This window comes from Carettochelys insculpta, chromosome 6 (genome assembly GCF_033958435.1).
Source record: "Carettochelys insculpta isolate YL-2023 chromosome 6, ASM3395843v1, whole genome shotgun sequence".
In the NCBI taxonomy this organism is placed as follows: Eukaryota; Metazoa; Chordata; order Testudines; family Carettochelyidae; genus Carettochelys; species Carettochelys insculpta.
In genome coordinates this window covers 79,141,715-79,160,561 of record NC_134142.1, presented here as the reverse complement: position 1 = coordinate 79,160,561, position 18,847 = coordinate 79,141,715, and the positions used below count along the sequence as shown (strand labels likewise).

The window sequence follows — 18,847 nt, the reverse complement described above, 5'->3', positions numbered from 1 at the left end:
GAAAAGTACAAATCATTGGTCCCAAGATATTAGCAAGCACGGTAGATAAGGTAATTATCTGCTCTTCGACCAACACCTGTTGGAAAGAGACACAAGATTTCAAGCTTACAGAGAGCTCTTCTTCAAGTCTGGGAAACATATAGCTAAAAAAAAAAGGTGGAACAGATTGCCTCACGTAAATAGTTAATAAATATTTCAATGGTCTCATTAGCACCCCTGCAGTCAGAAGGCAGAGAGAAGAGGCTGTCTTTGTCAAACTCTGAGTTCTAGTGTCTAGCAGAGTTATGAATTTAAGCTCCCAGGCTTTTCTTTGGAAAGTGCTGAGCAGGTTTCCATTGAAGATGAAGTCTGATGAGTCAGCTATAGAACTCAGAGGCCATTTCTACACATGGCACTTTTTCCAGAAGATGATCCTCTGGAAAACATCTTCCAGAAGACCATCTTCTGAAAGAGTGCATCTACATGCTAACTAGGCGCCCAAAAGAGCCACCCCTTCTTCCAGAAGAACGTGTCCACGCATGCACTGGCACTCTTCTGGGAGAACAGGGCAGGAAATGGCATGGATGGGGTCACATTGCCAGGGACTCCTTCCAGGACCACCGGCCACACGGCCCTTTAAAGGGCCACACCCAAACAGCCCCTCCCTGCACAAGCTGCTGAGGCCTGCCACGTCTGCACACAGCAAGGCAGACCCAGGTCCCTGTCCAGCACAGGATGACCAGCAGGCATGGACCCCCAGCAGCTGCAGGCCAGCAGCCTGGCCCTTACTCACAGGCTAGCTACACTCCTGGCCACCCACCTTGGCCTCCTGTGATGACAGAGACCCACGCCTGTGGGTCTTGACACCTCACCGCCCCTGCCACACCGCCCCCCGGGCCATCCAGTGTGTCTGGACCCACATCACCAGCACAGACTGGAGGGACAGGGTCGTCATAGGGGAGTGTGATAACGACCACTGGCTGCAGAACCTTCGGATGAAGGAGGAGACCTTCCTGGAGACCTGCAGCTGGCTTGCCCCCATGCTCCGATGCCAGGATACCTGGATGAGGTCAGCCTTCTCCCCAGAGAGGCACATGACCATTGCCATCTGGAAACTGGCCACCCCGGACAGCTATCAGTCCATCAGGCAGCAGTTCGGGGTGGGCACATCCACTATCGGGATAAGCCTCTGCACCACTGGGAGTAGGGAGGGGGGTCAGCGGGCTCGGAGGACCCTAGGGGCCAGACTGGGGGCGGGGCGTGATCAGGGGATGGGCAGGCCTATCCCAGGGGGGGATACCACATGCCTACTGCTGGAGCAGTCCCCCAGCATGGGGGGCCCCTGGTAGGGAGGGAGGAGGTGTAAGGGGAAGGGGGCAGGGACCTCCCTGCAAACACCCATGAGTACGCCCACTCCCATTCCCCTGCAGGTCTTGAGGGCCATTGACTACATGTTGGTGCGGCGGCTGGTGTGCATCGGCAACCTGGATGCACTCGTTGAGGGTTTCACCATGCTGTGGTTCCCCAGTGCTTCAGGGCGATTGACAGGAAGCATATCCCCATCAGGGTCCCGGGCCACAGTGGTGGCCGATACGTCAACCGCAAGGGGTACCACTCAGTCGTGCTCCAGGCGGTGGTGGATGCCCGCAGGAGGTTCATGGACATTTACATCAGCTGGCTGGGCAAGGCACATGATGCATGGATTCTGTGGAACTCCTCCCTGTTCCACAGGATGGAAGCCAGAACATTCATGCCCCAGTGGGAACGCATCACTGGGGAGGTCACCATGCCCCTCTGCCTCGTGGGCGACCCGGCCTACCCACTCCAGCCCTGGTTGATGCACCCAAACCTCACTTGCTACAGGGTCTGGGAGGGGTGGCCACGAGCAGCCAGGCCCTGTGCAAGGAGGGCGAAGGCTGGAGCATTCCGCCGGTGCCCACTGGTGTCCTGGAGTACCTCCTCATCACGCCAGAGCCCCAAGAGGTCCTGGAGCTCTGGCTCAGTCCATGAGGGGGCCCTCGATTTGGGAGGCTGGCCAGGGTCCTGACTGCCCTCATCTGGGTTCCTGGGGCTCCCCTTGGTAGTGCGGGGTGCTGGTCTGCTGGCCATCTCTCAGAGTCCATGGTCGGTGGGTCCCACAGGGCCTCGGGTGAGTGTGGCTGGCAACCCTGCATGAGCTGCCCCTCTCACACTCTCAGCTTCCTGCCACAGGGTCTGCAGATCCTTGCAGCTTTAAAAGCCACAGAACCTGGAGGCCACAGAGGCCTGCTGGGGTCGCCTAGAGAGTTTCCGCTCTCTGGTAGGCTGCCACCATGGTGGACTGCTTCTTCCGGAAGAAGTGGTCCGAGAGCATCTACATGTGCCTTCTTCCGGAAGAAGGGCCTCTTCCTGATTCCACAGTGGAGTATGGAATCCAGAGGATGGGGCACCTTCTTCCAGATTCCTTTCGGAAGAATGCCTTTCGTGTATAGACACTCCATGGATTTTTCCGGAAGAAGGCACCGATCTTCCGGAGGATCCTGCATGTATAGAAGAGGCCAGACAGAAAACTGACAAAAGACATAATAACCACTATCACTCCCGGGCGAACACTCTTCACAGAATGATTACACTGTATCTGACCTCTCAGTTCTCACCCTCACAGGAAACTTGCACAATATCTTCAAAAGAAGAACCCGGCGGCTTTCACTCACAAGTTTCCTAACACTAGAAATCACAAACTCAAAAAAGACACAAGTTTTACAGTTTATTATAACAATCTGTAACCCACTAACTCCTCTTTTTTAGTCTTATGACTACTGAGATGTTAACTGGCGCTTTATGTTGGTCTCTTACAATATGGGTAAACTGTTTATGCTAAACAATCTATTCCACCTTGGTTAACAATGTGACATTCTGATTAACTTTCCCAGACCTGAAGGAGAGGTCTGTGTGGCTCAAAAGCTCTTCTCTATCACCAAGAGAAATCGCTCTGATAAAAGATAATACCTAACCCACCATGTGTCTCAGGTAAAATATGAAAAATAAGGTAGCTGTGACAGATTACAGCAAAACACTACTGCCTCATATGCAAATTCAGTTGCTATGTATGCTCAGCATAATTTTTTTCTTTCTTTAACACTCTCTTGGCCAGTAAAATATGCAATACAAAATTGTGACGCCTGCCATGTAACACTAAAAGCACCAACTGCATCAAACCATGGCTACTCCTGCAAAGGATTCTGAAGCAAGGTTTACATATTTTTCTCCCTAGGAGCGGGTGAGTAGCATTGACAATGGCTTTGCCATGGGGAATCTGCATGAATAGTAAAATTCAAAACTTCAGCCTAATTCTCTTCTCGTCTACTTGTACCATTTGAGTCTTTTGTAATCACTGATTGATGATGAGGATGATTCAGTATGAGTTATTTACAAACAGTGGAGGAAGATGAGTGGAAGACAAGATTACTGGCATTGGGATGTGTGTGCTGAGTAGCTTGTCACAAGATTTGAAGTCATATTACTCTTGTGAAGTCACATGGTGACAATGACTGCAACTCCCTCTGAAACAGCAAGGTATGGCAATATATTTATCTTTACATTTTGAGAGGAAGGGTTGGTCGAGGCAGCTATGGTCAGTACATCCTACACAGTTATACACAGTTGAAAACTCTGTTCTCTCCCTCCACACAATGAAATTTCTACTAATGGCCAGGTTTTTTTCTATTCCATTCAAATTATCACAAAGACTACGTATTCTGGCAAAACTTTATCTAATTTTACAAACAGCATTACATCCTCTATTCAGAAACTCAAATCAGAGTTCCTAGGAATCAGTTTTGCTACAGCAGGTGTTTCCTAATGTTTCATTGTACTCATTCTAGCCAACAAGACAAGACACCCCACCCTGCACTGTAATTTTTAGGCACCACAAAACACAAGCCCCTCCTAAACACCTCCCTACAGTAACTCTCTCCCTGCCACATGCCTGCTGATAGTCTGGGACAGAGATGGAGGAAAAATAGTTCTTACCTCTGTACAAGAAAAGCTGAGTGACACAGTCCAGTCGATGAGGGAGACAATCAATATCAGAATATAAGCCAGCAGCCATTTGGTTTTCCGAAATTCTTCCCAACCAATTAAATAACTCTTGAAGGCAAACAGAATTTAAACAATTCTTAAACCATAACAAATTGAGTGGGTACCAAGTCTGTTTCCTTTTCCGTTTGAATACACAGGCAAAGATGTGTTATTTTTAAGTTCTTCCTGGAAATATTTCCCATGGAATGTGGAAAAAAACCTTACACTGAATCCCAGAAGTCTTCTCCTAACAAAGCTAAGTAACAGTCAACAGAAGTTGAAGATGCTTCTCAATTCTTTGAGTAACACACAAACACATGGTAAATTACTTTGTAGTGATCAAAAATGATCAAATCTTCCTTCAAAAGTAGGAAGCATCTAAGGGTTCAAACTTCAGAAATTAGTCTATGAATTGGAGCAAGCTGAACCATTTAGGGCCCAATTTTACAACCCAAACAAAAGTAGCAAAAATACCTGGACAAATAAGGTCAGCAGGCTCTGGCCCTTAGCAACACAATAATTTACCGTCACTCATAGTGGCCTGAATTTAAGGAAATAAGGTTCCATTTCTTGGAAATGCCTCTTTAGTATTGCCCTAATTCTAAAGTATTTAGGGTCTGGTTTTATATTTTATACAACAATGTGAGGTTGCCTTTTTTCCAAAATTGAAAGATATAATCAAACAAACCCAAATTCCAAACCCAAATAAACCTTTCAAATCACACTGTCACCTGAAATACAAAGCAGGGAAGGCAGATCATCTTTACTGTGTTCATCATGAATATGCTGCACAAGAACGCATGCTTCTTACATGCTGTACAGACCAAAACCTTGCTCACCTTCACAGAGACATCAGCTATAAAGATGAAGAAACAAAGCAGCTCTATACTTTCAGTCATGCCACAAGGAGGTGCCCAGGCTGTTCCTCGGTAACGTACATCCGATGTGATAGTGAGAGAGGAAGGGATTTCAATGAAAGCCAGAGCCAAGATTAGAGTAATGGTGAGACTCAGTACCCTGTAAGGGTAATGAACATAAAGACATGATCATAAAGTTAAGTGAGATAGCACAAGAATATCAAATTTTATAATGGTATTAAGCTTAATGCATTTACTGGGCACCATCTGAAAGCACTACATCACACCCCTGGCAATACTGGAATTTTTGTCTGCATTTAGTATTAAAGGGCTGGCCTCAAATCAAGTACCAAGGCTTGGCAACTGTTGCTCTTTTAATGGCACCCACTGGAAAATAGATGAACTAGAAGAAACACAGCTGCTACTGCTGCTATAAACAAAGTCAAGTCTGAATACTAGTGTGTGATCCTGCAAACAGTTAATGCCTGCAGTCTTCACTCATGTGATGGGCTCAATGGAATTCTACACAGTTCTTTGCATGAATAGCAGTTTACAATGCTCAGAACTGTCTCGTTTTGTCACTTTCACATTTGTTCTTCAATTTGATTTGCTAGAAAAGTTTGTTTAGGAATAAAACAACAATCAGTTAAGCAAACTAATAAAAAAAGAGGAAAGAAGTAATTTCAAAACCCACTGCAAACTTAGAGAAATAAAAGGAGCAGAATACCAAGTTCTCACCACTGACAAATTCTCGAATAATACCATTGATAAAGCCACAGGGATTTGGAATCCATTCGGTGATTTATGGAACGATACTGAAGGCAGGAGACAAAACAGAAAAATAATTCAAACACTGTATTTGGTCTCTACCTCAGATAAAGAAAGCAAGCTATCTAAAACCTAAAACAGTTCAATTCTGAGATACTTTAAGCCTTATACCAATGGCAGCTCTATACTTACCCTGAGATCAGAGCTGCAGTGATTGATTGATTTAGTGGGTCTAACAAAGACTCACTAACTCAACTGCCGATCGCTTGCTTGTCAACTCCAGTACTCCACCGGAATAAGAAGCATAAAGGAAGTTGACAGGAGAGTTTCTCCCATTCACCCCACACAGTGGAGACCTCATTATTCACATAGCTGGAGCTGCATACCTTAGACTGACATAGGGCAGGTCTATAATATGGGGCAAAGACACAAAGGATGCTAAAAAAAGAAAAATTACTGTTTGTGTAAAATGAAGCACCCCAATGACTACCTCCTAGCTTGCACACATGTGAAGAAAAATGATATGGGAAAGAAACTGCTTTTATAAAGACCTCTTTATCCAATGACAACAAAATATGTTACTCACATAAATTATACCTTAAGACCCACAGGAAGCAGACATCATTGACATATATAGCTCAGTTTATGGAGGCACAGAGAGGCTAACTTACCTAAACCTATGCAATTCATCAGGAACTGGGAAGGAAATAAAATTCAGGAGTCCTGACATTAGTCTCCTGCTCTATAAACCAAACTCTTACCAAATCTAATAATATCCAGTCATTTAACTGACTTCTTTGGTATGTCTTCAGTCTAAAAAGTGCTGAGCAGAGTGGCTTCTTGGACATGCTGGGAAACATCATGGAGTTCAATAAACTAGACAAAAGCACCCTTTTTATACACACTGCATGACTGTCAACAGAAAATGGAAGGGAGGGACAAAAGTCCCTTGGAACAGGTGGAGTTTTTTGTCATCAAAACTGGCCTTTTCTCATGACTTCTGTTGTGTTGCAGTGTAAGTGTTCTTTGGTGACAAAACAGATTTCTGGGGACACACACATCACACAGAACTGGAAGGGACCTTGGGAGGTCATCAAGTCCAGTCCCCTGCCCTCTTGGCAGGGCCAAGCACCATCCCCACTTTTTTATTTATTTGCACTAGATCCCTAAATGGGCCCCCTCACGAACTGAACTCACAAGCCTGGATTTAGCAGACCAATACTCAGACCACTGAGCTATCCCTCCCTCCCTTGTCAGAGAAAAGGAAATGTGGAACAAACTCATTCTGAAAAGAAGAGGCAGCCTAAATTTCAGACACCCTAAATTTTTAAAAAGTTAGTTCAAGCAAATACAAGCCACACCTCACAACAAGTCTCTTGCTCTTGCTGAAACCCACCTTAGCATTTTATACCTTATGAGATCCAGGGGTTTCTCTGAAGTGTGCTTGGTACTGGGAATGTCCCAGAGTGCACTATATTTGAAGACAGTAAAACTTCCAGACCTGAGGCCTCCCAACTAATGTCACAGAAGTGACCAGGACTCAGAGAAATTGAAAGATGTTATAAAGAGATAAGGGAAAGAAAAAGGACAAACAGAGGCTTCAAGATGTAGTAAATTCAGATAAACTTTGAGAAGTTTGTATGTAGGTTTGCAAGAAGCCAACCATTAAAGTTCACCTACTATTAAGTTACTGAAAGTAGATAGTAACAGAGAGACAGCCGTGTTAGTCTGTACACTAACAAAACAAAAAAGCAGTCATGTAGCCCTTTGAAGACTAACATAATAATTTATTAGCTGATGAGCTTTTATGGGACAGATCCACTTCTTTGGTAGACAGGTTTAGATACAAGTTACCAGGTTTGCTAAAATAATCTCTGTTAAAAAGATCATTTGGAACTATTAAAACAATACACTGAAAACTATTATGTCTTCAGACAAATCTATGGCAGAGATACCACCTATTTTATGATAAAGTGGAGAACCTCACTATCATTAAATTATCCTGTGAAAAACATGAGTTTTCCTAAACAGAGTTTCAGTGTACTAAAATTGCAAATCGCACAATCTAGTGATTTGGAATTTCCATTCACTTTCATAAAGAACATTTCACTGTATGAAGTTAAGCATGTCAGCATATAACTTATGCTGCAAGAATATTCTGCTTAATTTCATCACCCCAAATTACATCAAAAACTAGTAATTATGACTAAAGCTAAAATTTTGTTTATAGATATTTTTAGTAAAAGTCATGGACAAATCACAGGCAGTGAAAAATTGACCAGTCTGTGATTTTTATTAAAAATATCTGTGGCTCAATATGGATTTGCAGGCCCCCATATTGCCTACAGCAGGGCAGCTGTGGTGCGGCTAGGAGCTCTAGAGAGCCGCCCTTCTTCCCCCACGTGTTAAGTGTCAGAGTTCCAAGGTCCTCTGCCAGCCATGGCTGAGAATTGCAGGGGCCCCACCATCACCAATGGCGGCTTGGAGCTGTGGGGTATCTCCACTGCTTGCAGCTCCAAGGCAGTGAGGGGCCATGCAGCCGAAGTCATGGACTTATGTGACCTCCGTGACTAACTCATAGCCTTAATTATAACATTTACCAAATACACAGCACTGTAGGCACAGTCAGAAAGAAACAAATTGTATTCACCTGTATTGCATCTTCAATAAATACTACAGCTTGGTTTATGTAAAGATCATGGTCAACTCCAGCAGCTGCAAGGTCAAAAGAAACATTGGTCATTTACGTTACATGGACAAAGCCTGGCATACCAGTTATTAATAATTATTTATGGCAGCAACTACGCAGCCCCACCATTGTTCAAAACCCCCGTATGTCAAACGCTGTACAAAACACAGAGCAAAATGATAATCCATGTCCCAAACACATTAAAATCTAGGTATAAGGCAAGAGACAATAGAGGGACAGTGACAGAAAGCATAGCACAAAAACCAATGAGATAATAGAACTCAGCACCATAAGCAGCAGTCTCAGCACACCAACTTGCTTACCATGGTTAAATTTTAATCAAGTTTTTTATGTGGATGATGAAGTGATGAAGCTTCCTGTCCTATCTAATAAACAGCAGCTTCACTCAGTGATAGGAAATTAAGAAATCTAGTTTGTTTTTATCATTTACCCTGAGTTTACTTATGCCTCCTCAACTTACACAAGGCCTGAGTGTGGAATGCAGAATGTGGCAGCATGCCAAAGTGAGGGATACAAAAAGTTATCAATTCAGGAAACTTAAAATGCTTTCTCAGTGTCAGAGTTCTTTACAGTCAATAGCTCTTTCTATAAAATTTTCATTATTTATCTCTGATGTGAACATTTGCAGTTACGAGGTATAAAATTTGTGTGGACCATTGGCAATTCCTGAGCAAAAATTAACTATAATAAACTCTTGATATATGCGCAATCAAGGTGCGCATGTCTTGGGATAACGTGACTGCCACCCCTGACAGGAGTGGGAAACTGCACCTGTCAAGGGCTGTAGCCATGAGTCAGGCTGCTGTCCCTGACCGGAGCGTGGAAACCAATCCTGTCAGGGGCAGCAGCCTGACTCTTGCCACCCCTGACAGGAGCAGTTTCACAATCCCCAGAGTGGCAGGGAGCTGGAAATCAGGTAGCAGCCTGGCTCCCAGCTCTCCTTCATTTACAGAGCCAGGAAACTGAGCAGGGCAGCAGCCCTGGTTAGTTTCCTAGCTCCAAGAAGTGGAGGGGAGCTAGGAGCCAGGATGCCCATGGTTCCCAGCTCCCCTCCACTGGCTGGAGCCAGGAAATTGACCAGGCCTGCTGCCTGGTTCCCAGATCCCTGCCACCTGCAGGACCTCAGAAACTGACCAGCTGATCAGTTTCCCAGGTCCCACAAGTGGCAAATGGGGGTGTGGGAACCAGGCTGCCCCTGGTTCCCAACTCTCTGCCACTCTGGGAGCCAAGAAACTGACTAGCCCTTCTGGGCTGGTCAGTTTCCAGGCTCCTGCAACCCCAGGGAAGCCAAGAACCAGGCTGTAGCAAAATTCGAGTTATGCAGAGGTTGCAGAAACAGAACCCTGGAGTAACTCGAGGGTTTACTGTATATTACTCAGAATGTAGAATAAAATCAGAAATATGCAGGGCTGAAAGGGTCATTCTTTAAGTCCAGTGACTTGAGCTGGGGCATGACCAAGTATATTTACACCATCCCTGATGCACATTTGTCCATTCTGTTCTGCTGGGGATTCCACAACCACCATTGGAGCTCAACTACCCTTATAATTATGAAGTTTTTTTCAAATATCTAACACAAACCTCCCTTGATGCAGAGTAAGCCCATTACTTCTCGTCCAACCTTCTGTGGATATGTGGAACAACTGATCCCCATCCTCCTCAGACACTCACTCCTTAATGTATCTTAACACTTACTGGGTTACCCTCAGTCTTCTTTTTTCAAAACATAAGGTATCCAGGTTTTTTTAACCTTTTCTCCAAGGACTTCTATTTGCAAGGTCTATTCAAAAAACATATCCACACAGACAAAGACTTCTCTACAGAGGGTAATTTACCAGCATTACTATTGTTAATTGTTTTTACTACCAGAGTGCTTGGAAGCCCAACTCCTAGACATTGACCCTAATAGTGCTAGGCACTGTACAAACACAAAACATACTGGTATATCTTTACAGCTATACTTCCAACTCCCTGTATGGACACACTTACTGAGTGTAATTTTTTCAGTTTACTTCATTTTGCTACATTATGTTGAGCTACTACATGAGCTACTGTGGCTGTGCTGGAAAGAGGGTGAGGTTCCACAGGATAGGCACGACGCTAACATTGTAACCTTGTAGAAGAACAAAGGAGACAGAAGCAACTGCAACAACTACTGTGGAATCTCCCTCCTAAGCGTCACTGGTAAACTGTTCGCTCGCGTCATCCTTGGCAGGCTCCAGAAGATTGCTGAGAGGGTGTACCCCAAATCGCAGTGCGGATTCCGTGCAGAGAGGTCTACCGTTGACATGGTCTTCTCTCTAAGGCAGCTGCAGGAGAAGTGCAGGGAGCAGAGGAAGCCACTCTACATAGCCTTCATTGACCTGACCAAGGCCTTTGACTTGGTCAGCAGGGATGGTCTGTTCAAACTGCTCCACAAGATAGGCTGTCCTCCACGGTTACTCAAGATGATCCAGTCATTCCACAAACGATTATCGGATGCTTTCAGAATCAGGGGCGGCGTCAAACAAGGATGCGCGCTTGCTCCGACATTGTTCGGGATCTTCTTCGCACCCCTCCTGAAGCATGCCTTTGGATCTCCAACAGAGGGCATCTTGCTGCACGCAAGATCTGATGGGAAACTGTTTAATCTTGCAAGGCTGAAAGCTAAGTCTAAGGTGTGGGAGGTCCTCATCAGAGACATGCTGTTCGCAGACGATGCTGCTGTTGTGTCTCACACACAAGACCAGCTTCAAAAACTGCTGGATCAGTTCTCCAAAGCGTGCAAGGACTTTGGGCTTACCATCAGCCTATAGAAGACAAACGTACTCGGTCAGGATGTTGCTGAATCCCCATCAATCAGCATTGACAACTATACGTTAGAGGTCGTCCATGAGTTCGTTTACCTCGGGTCCACCATCACTGACACCCTGTCATTGGACACTCAGCTAAATAGGAGGATCGGAAAAGCGGCCACAACTCTGTCCAGACTCAGCAAGAGAGTGTGGAATAACAACAAGCTGTACACTCACACCAAAATGCAAGTCTACAGAGCCTGCATCCTCAGCACCCTCCTTTATGGCAGCGAGACTTGGACCCTGTATGCCTGCCAGGAAAAGAGGCTGAACGTCTTCCACTTGCGCTGCCTCGGGCGCATCCTTAGAATATCATGGAAGGACAGAGTGACCAACGCCGCCATCCTTGAGCAAGCTGGAATCCCAACCATGCACACCCTCCTCAGGCAGCATCGGCTCCACTGGCTTGGCCACGTCCACAGGATGAATGATGGAAGGATTCCAAAAGACTTCCTGTATGGTGAGCTAGCCTCTGGCAAAAGACCTCCCGGACGCCCCCAGTTGCGCTACAAAGATGTCTGCAAGAGAGACCTCAGAGAGGTAGACATCGAGCTGGACAACTGGGAAGAACTAGCAGACGACCGCAGCAGATGGAGGCAGGGGTTACACAAGGGCCTTCAGAAAGGCGAGATGAGGATCAGACAGCTAGCAGAGGAGAAGCGAGCGCACAGAAAGCACACTAAGGACTTGCCAGACACCCACCACATCTGCAAGAGATGCAGCAAGGACTGTCACTCTCGTGTGGGTCTTCATAGTCACAGCAGACGCTGTAAATGAAGTCCTCAATTGAAACTATAAAGGGCACGATCCATAGTCTGTGCAGACTTAAGGATGCCTACTACTACAGCACACCAATAAGTTGCCCCATGTAGACATGAAGCTCTGAGTAACTTATACAGCACTCAGTACCAAAATTTCCTTGTCAGGATTTGAGTATTTGATTCGCAGAAGCCTACTGTTCTCAGACAAAAATATCCCCTCCAATAAAAGGGAGAAATGAAAGAAATCTTGCTGGAGTGATTTCTAAGCTACTGACTCTTATCCAGTTGTTATCATGGGCATAAAGGGGTATATTTTCAGTCAGCAAAAGTCAGAGATAAAATCAAAACAATTTATTTAACAGAGCCTCAACCAAATTCCATTCAGATAGCATGCAAAATACAGCTTTTGTGTGTTACTCACATTTACCCTTTTTAAAATGTTTATATATTTTCAAAATTCTGGGCCTACCTTGATCCCACTGAACATAATGAAAAGGTTCCACAAATTGAAATGGGAGAAAAACTGGGTCCTTTCTTTTCCCATGGCTACCTGCAACTATTATTATTACATTCACCAGGGCAGGATCCAAAGCAGAGGGGAAAGCTAATAGTATGTAATGAAACAAAATAAAGCATCACAACATAATAGTTATATTAGAATGGCAATGTATAGGCCACCTAGCCCAGTACCCTGTACCAAGGCAGGACCAAGTATTATCTAGAGAGGTTAAACAAATGTTTATAAGGATTTGTTCTTAAAAAACTCCAACGACAGAGATTCCGCACTTTCATGGGTAATTTGTTCTCTTGTGCTTAACCATCCCGACAGTTGGGAAGTTTTTCCTAATATTGAACCTAATTCTCCCTTGCTGTAATTTAAGACCGTTGTGGAATAATCAATCCAAAATTAATTAACACCATATGTAGGAAGTTATACAGCACTTCCGTCTTTATCTTGACTATATGCCTTGATATCAAGAAATCTTTGACTGTCCCAATAATTAATCCAGTGAAGGGAAACAGAGATAGTCCATGCTTGTGGGGGAAGGAGGAGAAGAGTCCCCACTCAGAGAACAATCGATGCCAGGGCTCAGTGATGCACCTAGCACATGCCAGTGACGGGCTGTAGAAAGCCTGAATTTGAAAAGAGAAAAGCTACATCTATATGAGATAAATTCAAATAGAATTAACAGTTAACTCGACATTACAATGTGATTGTATTCACTGTAAATATCATTAGCTCAATTTAGGAAGCACTAATATTGATACTGTAATATGATTGGAACCAGCTGGGTGTAACATCAGGTTTGAATGTAAAAGTTTGAACAAAGGCCAGTGTGGAAGCACCATGTCTTAAAATCAAATTTATTGCCTCCAGAGATGTCCCATACGTACCCCACAATGCCCCGCTCTGGCTGCTGCTCTTCTGGTGGACAGGAATTAGGTAACAGGAAGACTGGGAATTTCAATTCTGGAACTGAAAGCCCGTGGCTACGGGGTCACATTTGTACGACAGCCTGAGAAATGTCTTTCGCTCTTTGCTATTAGTTCTGTGAGTGCATCTACCCATTACAAATAGCCCCAACATACAGTTCATGGTTCTGTCTCTACCCCTGCTAGCTGAACCCTTGGTAGTTTTTTCTGTACCACTTGGCGCCAGCCACTGCCCACCACACCACATGGCAGCAAGGCTATTGTGGGAGTCGTTCTTGTATAAGAGGCCAAGAAACAACTTCTCTGTGGTTTACATTTGTGCACGCCCTTCCTCCCTCCCCCACAGGTACCACACCATCGGAGTCTTTCCTGCACTCAATCACATCAAGTAGTTAGCCCCCGATCCGATGAAAGGATGTGCCTGCAGTTCAGGGCTGACCATGCTACCAGGCAGCACCATATCCTGGCTTGCAGATGTGAGGGCTCCAAAGGCGGGAAAGATTTTCAGGGGCTTACAGATGCTAAGGGGAAATCTCCCCCAGCAGCTAAGATTTTCAGGGCATTGCTGCTGTTTGGGGGAGGTATCCTTGCAGCTAAGATTTTGGGGCTTATAGTGGCCGGGGGCGGGACTGCTTCCCCCACCTAAAATATTTTGGGGCCTTTCTGCCACTGGGGAGCGGGGAGTCTACCCCAGCAGCTAAGTTTTTTGGGGGCTTTTTGGAGCTGTCTGGTGGGATTACCTCAACTGGCCCCCCACCAAAAATATTTTGGGGACTTTCAGCTGTATAATAGACTGAGAAGCCAAAAACCCTCCCTCACCAAATCTCTTTTTTCAAAACCTTTATTATATACTCTTTATTCATGCTTTTCATTGCCTTTGTATTATTTTCAGGGGATCAGATGTGATCAAGGGAAGGGGGACAGCCATTGGACAGCCAGTTGAGAAGACACACACCTGCTGATTTTTATAAAATCTTTCAGAATTCAGTTGCAACTACAGTTTTAAAAGCAATTCATTTATAGAAGGAAGAGATTTCTGTGCATTTGGTGATCCTTGCTGATGCACCACTTTCCTTCCTTCCACCAGGAAAAAAGGACGTTTGTTAACCACAGGAGGGGAATGAGGGCAATGCAATATGGGAAGATGATGTCAAATGCCAGAGAAAATACCCAGAATGCTATGGGTATGAGGGAACTGTGGGATAGGTTCCCATAATGCATTGCTGCAACAGTCAATGTTTGCCCATTGAGTGTGGCAGCAAGAAGTTGACTATGTGGGGAGCCTGTGGGGAGGTGAGAATAGTCAAATTCAAATGTATAAAATCCAGCATTACAAAAATCGATATTAATAAATTCAAATTTATCTAATCATATAGATGTAGCCAAAGTGTCAACTCCCTGTGATGTTCCTCTAGCTGACAGAAATTCAGTACCAGCATCTCCAAACTATCCCTGCAGGACATGGCAGTCAAGTAGGCGAATTAAGACACTATAAGAAAAAAAAAACCTGATCCCATAGCTAGTATAGCTTTGCCCATATGTCTAGGTCCAATGCATAATGCATCACTAAGCAACATTTACCAACATATTCCCAGATGACTGTGACTGAACAGAATTCAATTTTGTAAAAGGTCAGGAAACAATTTAAAATTTTCACTGCATATCAGTGTGTAACAACCACATATTTTTCAAATAGACCCTGACCTCAACCATGAAGACAAATGCAACAGAGATTAAATTCCTTTAAAAAAATACAGAGGCTGCCTTCAAACTGCACAAAGGGCCTTTATTAGTCTTAACTTGTTAAATCTTAGCTTCCCTATTTCACTCACCACTGAAAAATAAAGGCAAAGTTGTTGTTCAAAGGATTATTGCAAGGAACTCAGGAGAGGGTGGGGAACACTTTGGATGGTATTTTTAAAAGAACCTCATATTGGCTTACTGTAATCAGTAAGAGAGAAATGAAGAGTAATGTTAGGGCAATGCTGAGCACCTTCGAAAATCTCACCCTTAGGTTTTAAAGTAAAATAAATGTGTTTGCAGTTCTAGTAAAGACAGTTTGTGTGTGCTTATGCACTAATATGAATGTGCAACTCAAAGGCCTGTTCTACACTGAGGCCTTCTGGCAGTGGGAGGGCAAAGAGGGCAGTTGCCCCCAGGGGCCCGGAGCTCTGGTCACCGTTACCCCTTTGAAACACAGCAGAGTGCATGTGGGGAAAGGCAGGGCTGACTGTCCTAAGTCCTGCCCTTTCATGGGCCCCAAGCTGGATCCCCCTCACACCTTGCCCTGGGACCTACAGCAGCTGTAGGCATCACTGTTGATGCTCAACTTCATGTAGACAGGGCTACAGTGGTCAGGGATGTTAAAAAAAAAAATCACACCCCCTACTACCATAGCTATGCCAACCCCATAACCCCTGCAGGCACAGTTACATTAAAGAAAGAATTCGTCCATCAACCTTGTTATAACCATCCAGCGCAATGGACTACGTATAGTCACATCAAATAAACAGACAAGCAAACCCTTCCATTGATGTAGGAAGCATTTGAACAACAGTACTACAGAAGCACAGCTGTATCCCCCATAGCGTAGACATGATTGGGCCCAACTCTTCCACTCTTACATGAGCAGCGTTTAACATAAGTAGTGACGCAATCGGGAGTGAGTGGCTTTCAGTTCAAGAGTGGTACTTAGTGCAACACAAAACTGGGCCTCTTACAATTATATAAAGTGCCTTCTACAAAAAGCTTTGCAAGCTAAGACTGGGATTTTCAAAGAAGCCTAATGGAATTAGTTGCTTGAGTCTTACAGAAACTTGATAAGAGTTATAGAGTTAGCCACCAGCTCTTGCTGAATTTCAAACAGGAACTAAGCACCTGCCTGCTTCCCTTTTGGCACCTCTGAAAAATCCCAGCCTAAAGACAGCATGAAATTTGGTTTATACAGTTTTCCACATACCTTCCCATAATATAAAAATGCACTTTAGAAGTCTACATGTTTTCTAAGAAAAGGAAGAAAAGCACTTAGCTCTTCATATAAAATAAACGGACACAAAACAAACTATGTAGATTTGGAAGACTGAAAATAGGTTAAATTTCAAGTCATGTTGCTTTTCATTACTCATTATCCCCAGTCAGCTAGGCTCATCCAAAACATGTACATAAATCCATGGCATTGTGAGACTAAGTCATGCAACATGACAAATCAAATCCATATGCCAGCTCTCTATATATACGATCCGTCTATTGGCGTTAAACCTTATACACCATGGCATGTCTATCCTGGGGAACTGACAGAGCTATCGTATTCCAAAACAGCTAAACTGGAAGTGTTCCATGTGTGGACACCCTACTTAACAATAAACAATCTCTTTACCCTGTCATAATGAAATTTCCAAACCGGTCTAACTGTTCCAGAACAAAATCCCCTTTATTCCAGAACAGAGTGTCCAGACACAGAGCTTCAGTGGCCTTGATTCCACAATCAACTCCTTCATTCATCCTTTTCCACCTACCAACCATCCCTCAGTCCAAAATAATTACAAGTATAACTCTATTGGCATTGACGGCTCTGTTGTACAGCTGCCACCCTGGAGTTGCCAAGTCCTAGGTTCTACAAGCATTCCCATTCCCCATTCTCTGGGCCAGCAATAGGCCGCAGGCAGCCCATCAGGATACTGTGTTGCTAACAAGACAGTTTGTTTACCACTGCTCATGCCAGAGACTGCTGGATTTGACATAAGATTTTTTTTTCCTTACAGGTATTACTACAGCCACACGCAGGTAAAGCCAGAGCAGGGTAAGTGAGGGGTGTGCTGATAGCAAGAGCATCCACCCAAAGTCTGCTACGGTTCAATCAGCACACCCTGAACACTCCAGGTCCGCAAGCGCAGCTAGCAAAACTATCCTGTCCTGGGAGACGGCTTGGTTACAACAATCTTGCAGCCCATTGACATGAAGGAGGGCCACTTACGCGGCCCACCCACTGGCACAGGTTGCCCATCACTGCTCTGGGCTGTCCCTCAGTAGCCCTGGCACTGAAATCTCTGATCTAAAGGATCATTCAAGTCCCATGCTGCAGATGCCTTAGCTCCCAATCACTCCCGCCCCCGGCGGCCATACCTCTGCTTTAGGGGGCAAAGCCTCCTGGGCTGGACCAATCTGTGCGGGGGTGGGGGAGCCACTGACCTACACTTTAAACCTGACTATATGGGAGACGGCTTCAAGCCGGGGTGCTACACCCCTAGCTCCAGCCCCTGTGCTATGGCTCCCCTGGAGGGGCGGGCACCTTACAGGCGCAGTGCCACTCTGCAGAGCCCGGCCCCTGGGCACGCCAGGAAGGGCCCCGGCATCGCCCTGGTCCAGCGGGTCCCTCTGCGAGGCACCTGACCGAGGCTCCCCCCCGCACTCACCGTCCGGGGCGGCGCAGCTGGCCAGGGGCTCGGGGCAGCCGCCGGCCCCGAGGGTTCTCTGGTGCGGACGGCCGCGGCCCGCAGGCCGGGCAGACAGCAGAGGCTCCTTCTCGGCGCCGGCTCCCTCCTCCATGGACAGCGGCGGTTGCGCCCGGCTCCCCGCGACACCAGCACCCGGCCGCGGCGGCGCGGCCCATAAAGGAAAGCAGGAAGCAAAGCAGCGGGGGCTCTGGCCGAGACGCTCCGCCCGCTCCATGTGACCGGCAGCCAGCGGGAGGAGCCGCCTGAGCCCGCCCTTGCGAGAGTGCACGCTGCGCCCCGACCGGCGGGAGAGAGCGGGTATCGCAGGGAGTATGAGCAGGGGTAGGCGGGCGCTGATCTGCGGGGGAAGGGGACAGCGGAGCGACTGGGTACCTACCGTGGCGGCTGTGGTGCCTTGGAGTCCCTGTTCTTGACCCTGTGACTTGCAGCTACCATGGCGTGCTCGCTGCTGTGCCGGGCTGAGCCTTCACCTGGTGCAGGGGAGAGGTGATCAACTCTACAAGCCAGTATCCCGCAGTCACCCCTGCCGCCTTGGGTCACGCTGAGCAGAATTATCAAAACAAAAAGCAGTCAAGTTGCACTTTAAGGACTAGCAAAATAGTTTATTAGGTGAGCTTTCGTGGGACAGACCCACTTCTTCAGACCGTAGCCAGACCAGAACAGACTCAATATTTAAGACACAGAGAACCAAAAACAGTAAGCAAGGAGGACAAATCGGAAAAAGATAATCAAGGTGAGCAAATCAGAGAGTGGAGGGGTGGGGGGAAAGATCAAGAATTAGATTGAGTTAAGTATGCAGACGAGCCCCTATAGTGACTCAGAAAGTTCCCATCACGATTTAAACCATGTGTTAATGTGCCGAATTTGAATATAAAAGTCAGCTCGTCCACTTCTCTCTCTGACTTTTATATTCAAATTCGGAACATTAACACATGGTTTAAATCGTGATGGGAACTTTCTGAGTCACTATAGGGGCTCGTCTGCATATTTA

At 45.8% G+C, this 18,847-nt stretch overlaps 1 protein-coding gene across 2 annotated transcripts in view; it reads right to left on the bottom strand.

Moving 5' to 3' along the window:
- TPCN2 (two pore segment channel 2) overlaps positions 1-18,319 on the bottom strand; it is a 73,349-nt gene extending 55,030 nt beyond the window's left edge. Inside the window, exons 1-5 of one of the 2 annotated variants that reach the window (XM_074997443.1) lie at positions 18,233-18,319; positions 8,314-8,378; positions 5,634-5,710; positions 4,878-5,055; positions 3,991-4,107 (exon numbers count right to left, since the gene is read on the bottom strand). In XM_074997443.1, coding sequence (XP_074853544.1) covers positions 3,991-4,107; positions 4,878-5,055; positions 5,634-5,689 — 351 coding nt within the window. In that variant the 5' untranslated portion in view covers positions 5,690-5,710; positions 8,314-8,378; positions 18,233-18,319. Of the gene's footprint in view, positions 1-3,990; positions 4,108-4,877; positions 5,056-5,633; positions 5,711-8,313; positions 8,379-17,814; positions 18,037-18,232 lie in introns of those variants that run through there. The other variant, XM_074997442.1, reaches the window with a different exon arrangement.
- Between the last annotated feature and the right edge of the window lie 528 nt (positions 18,320-18,847).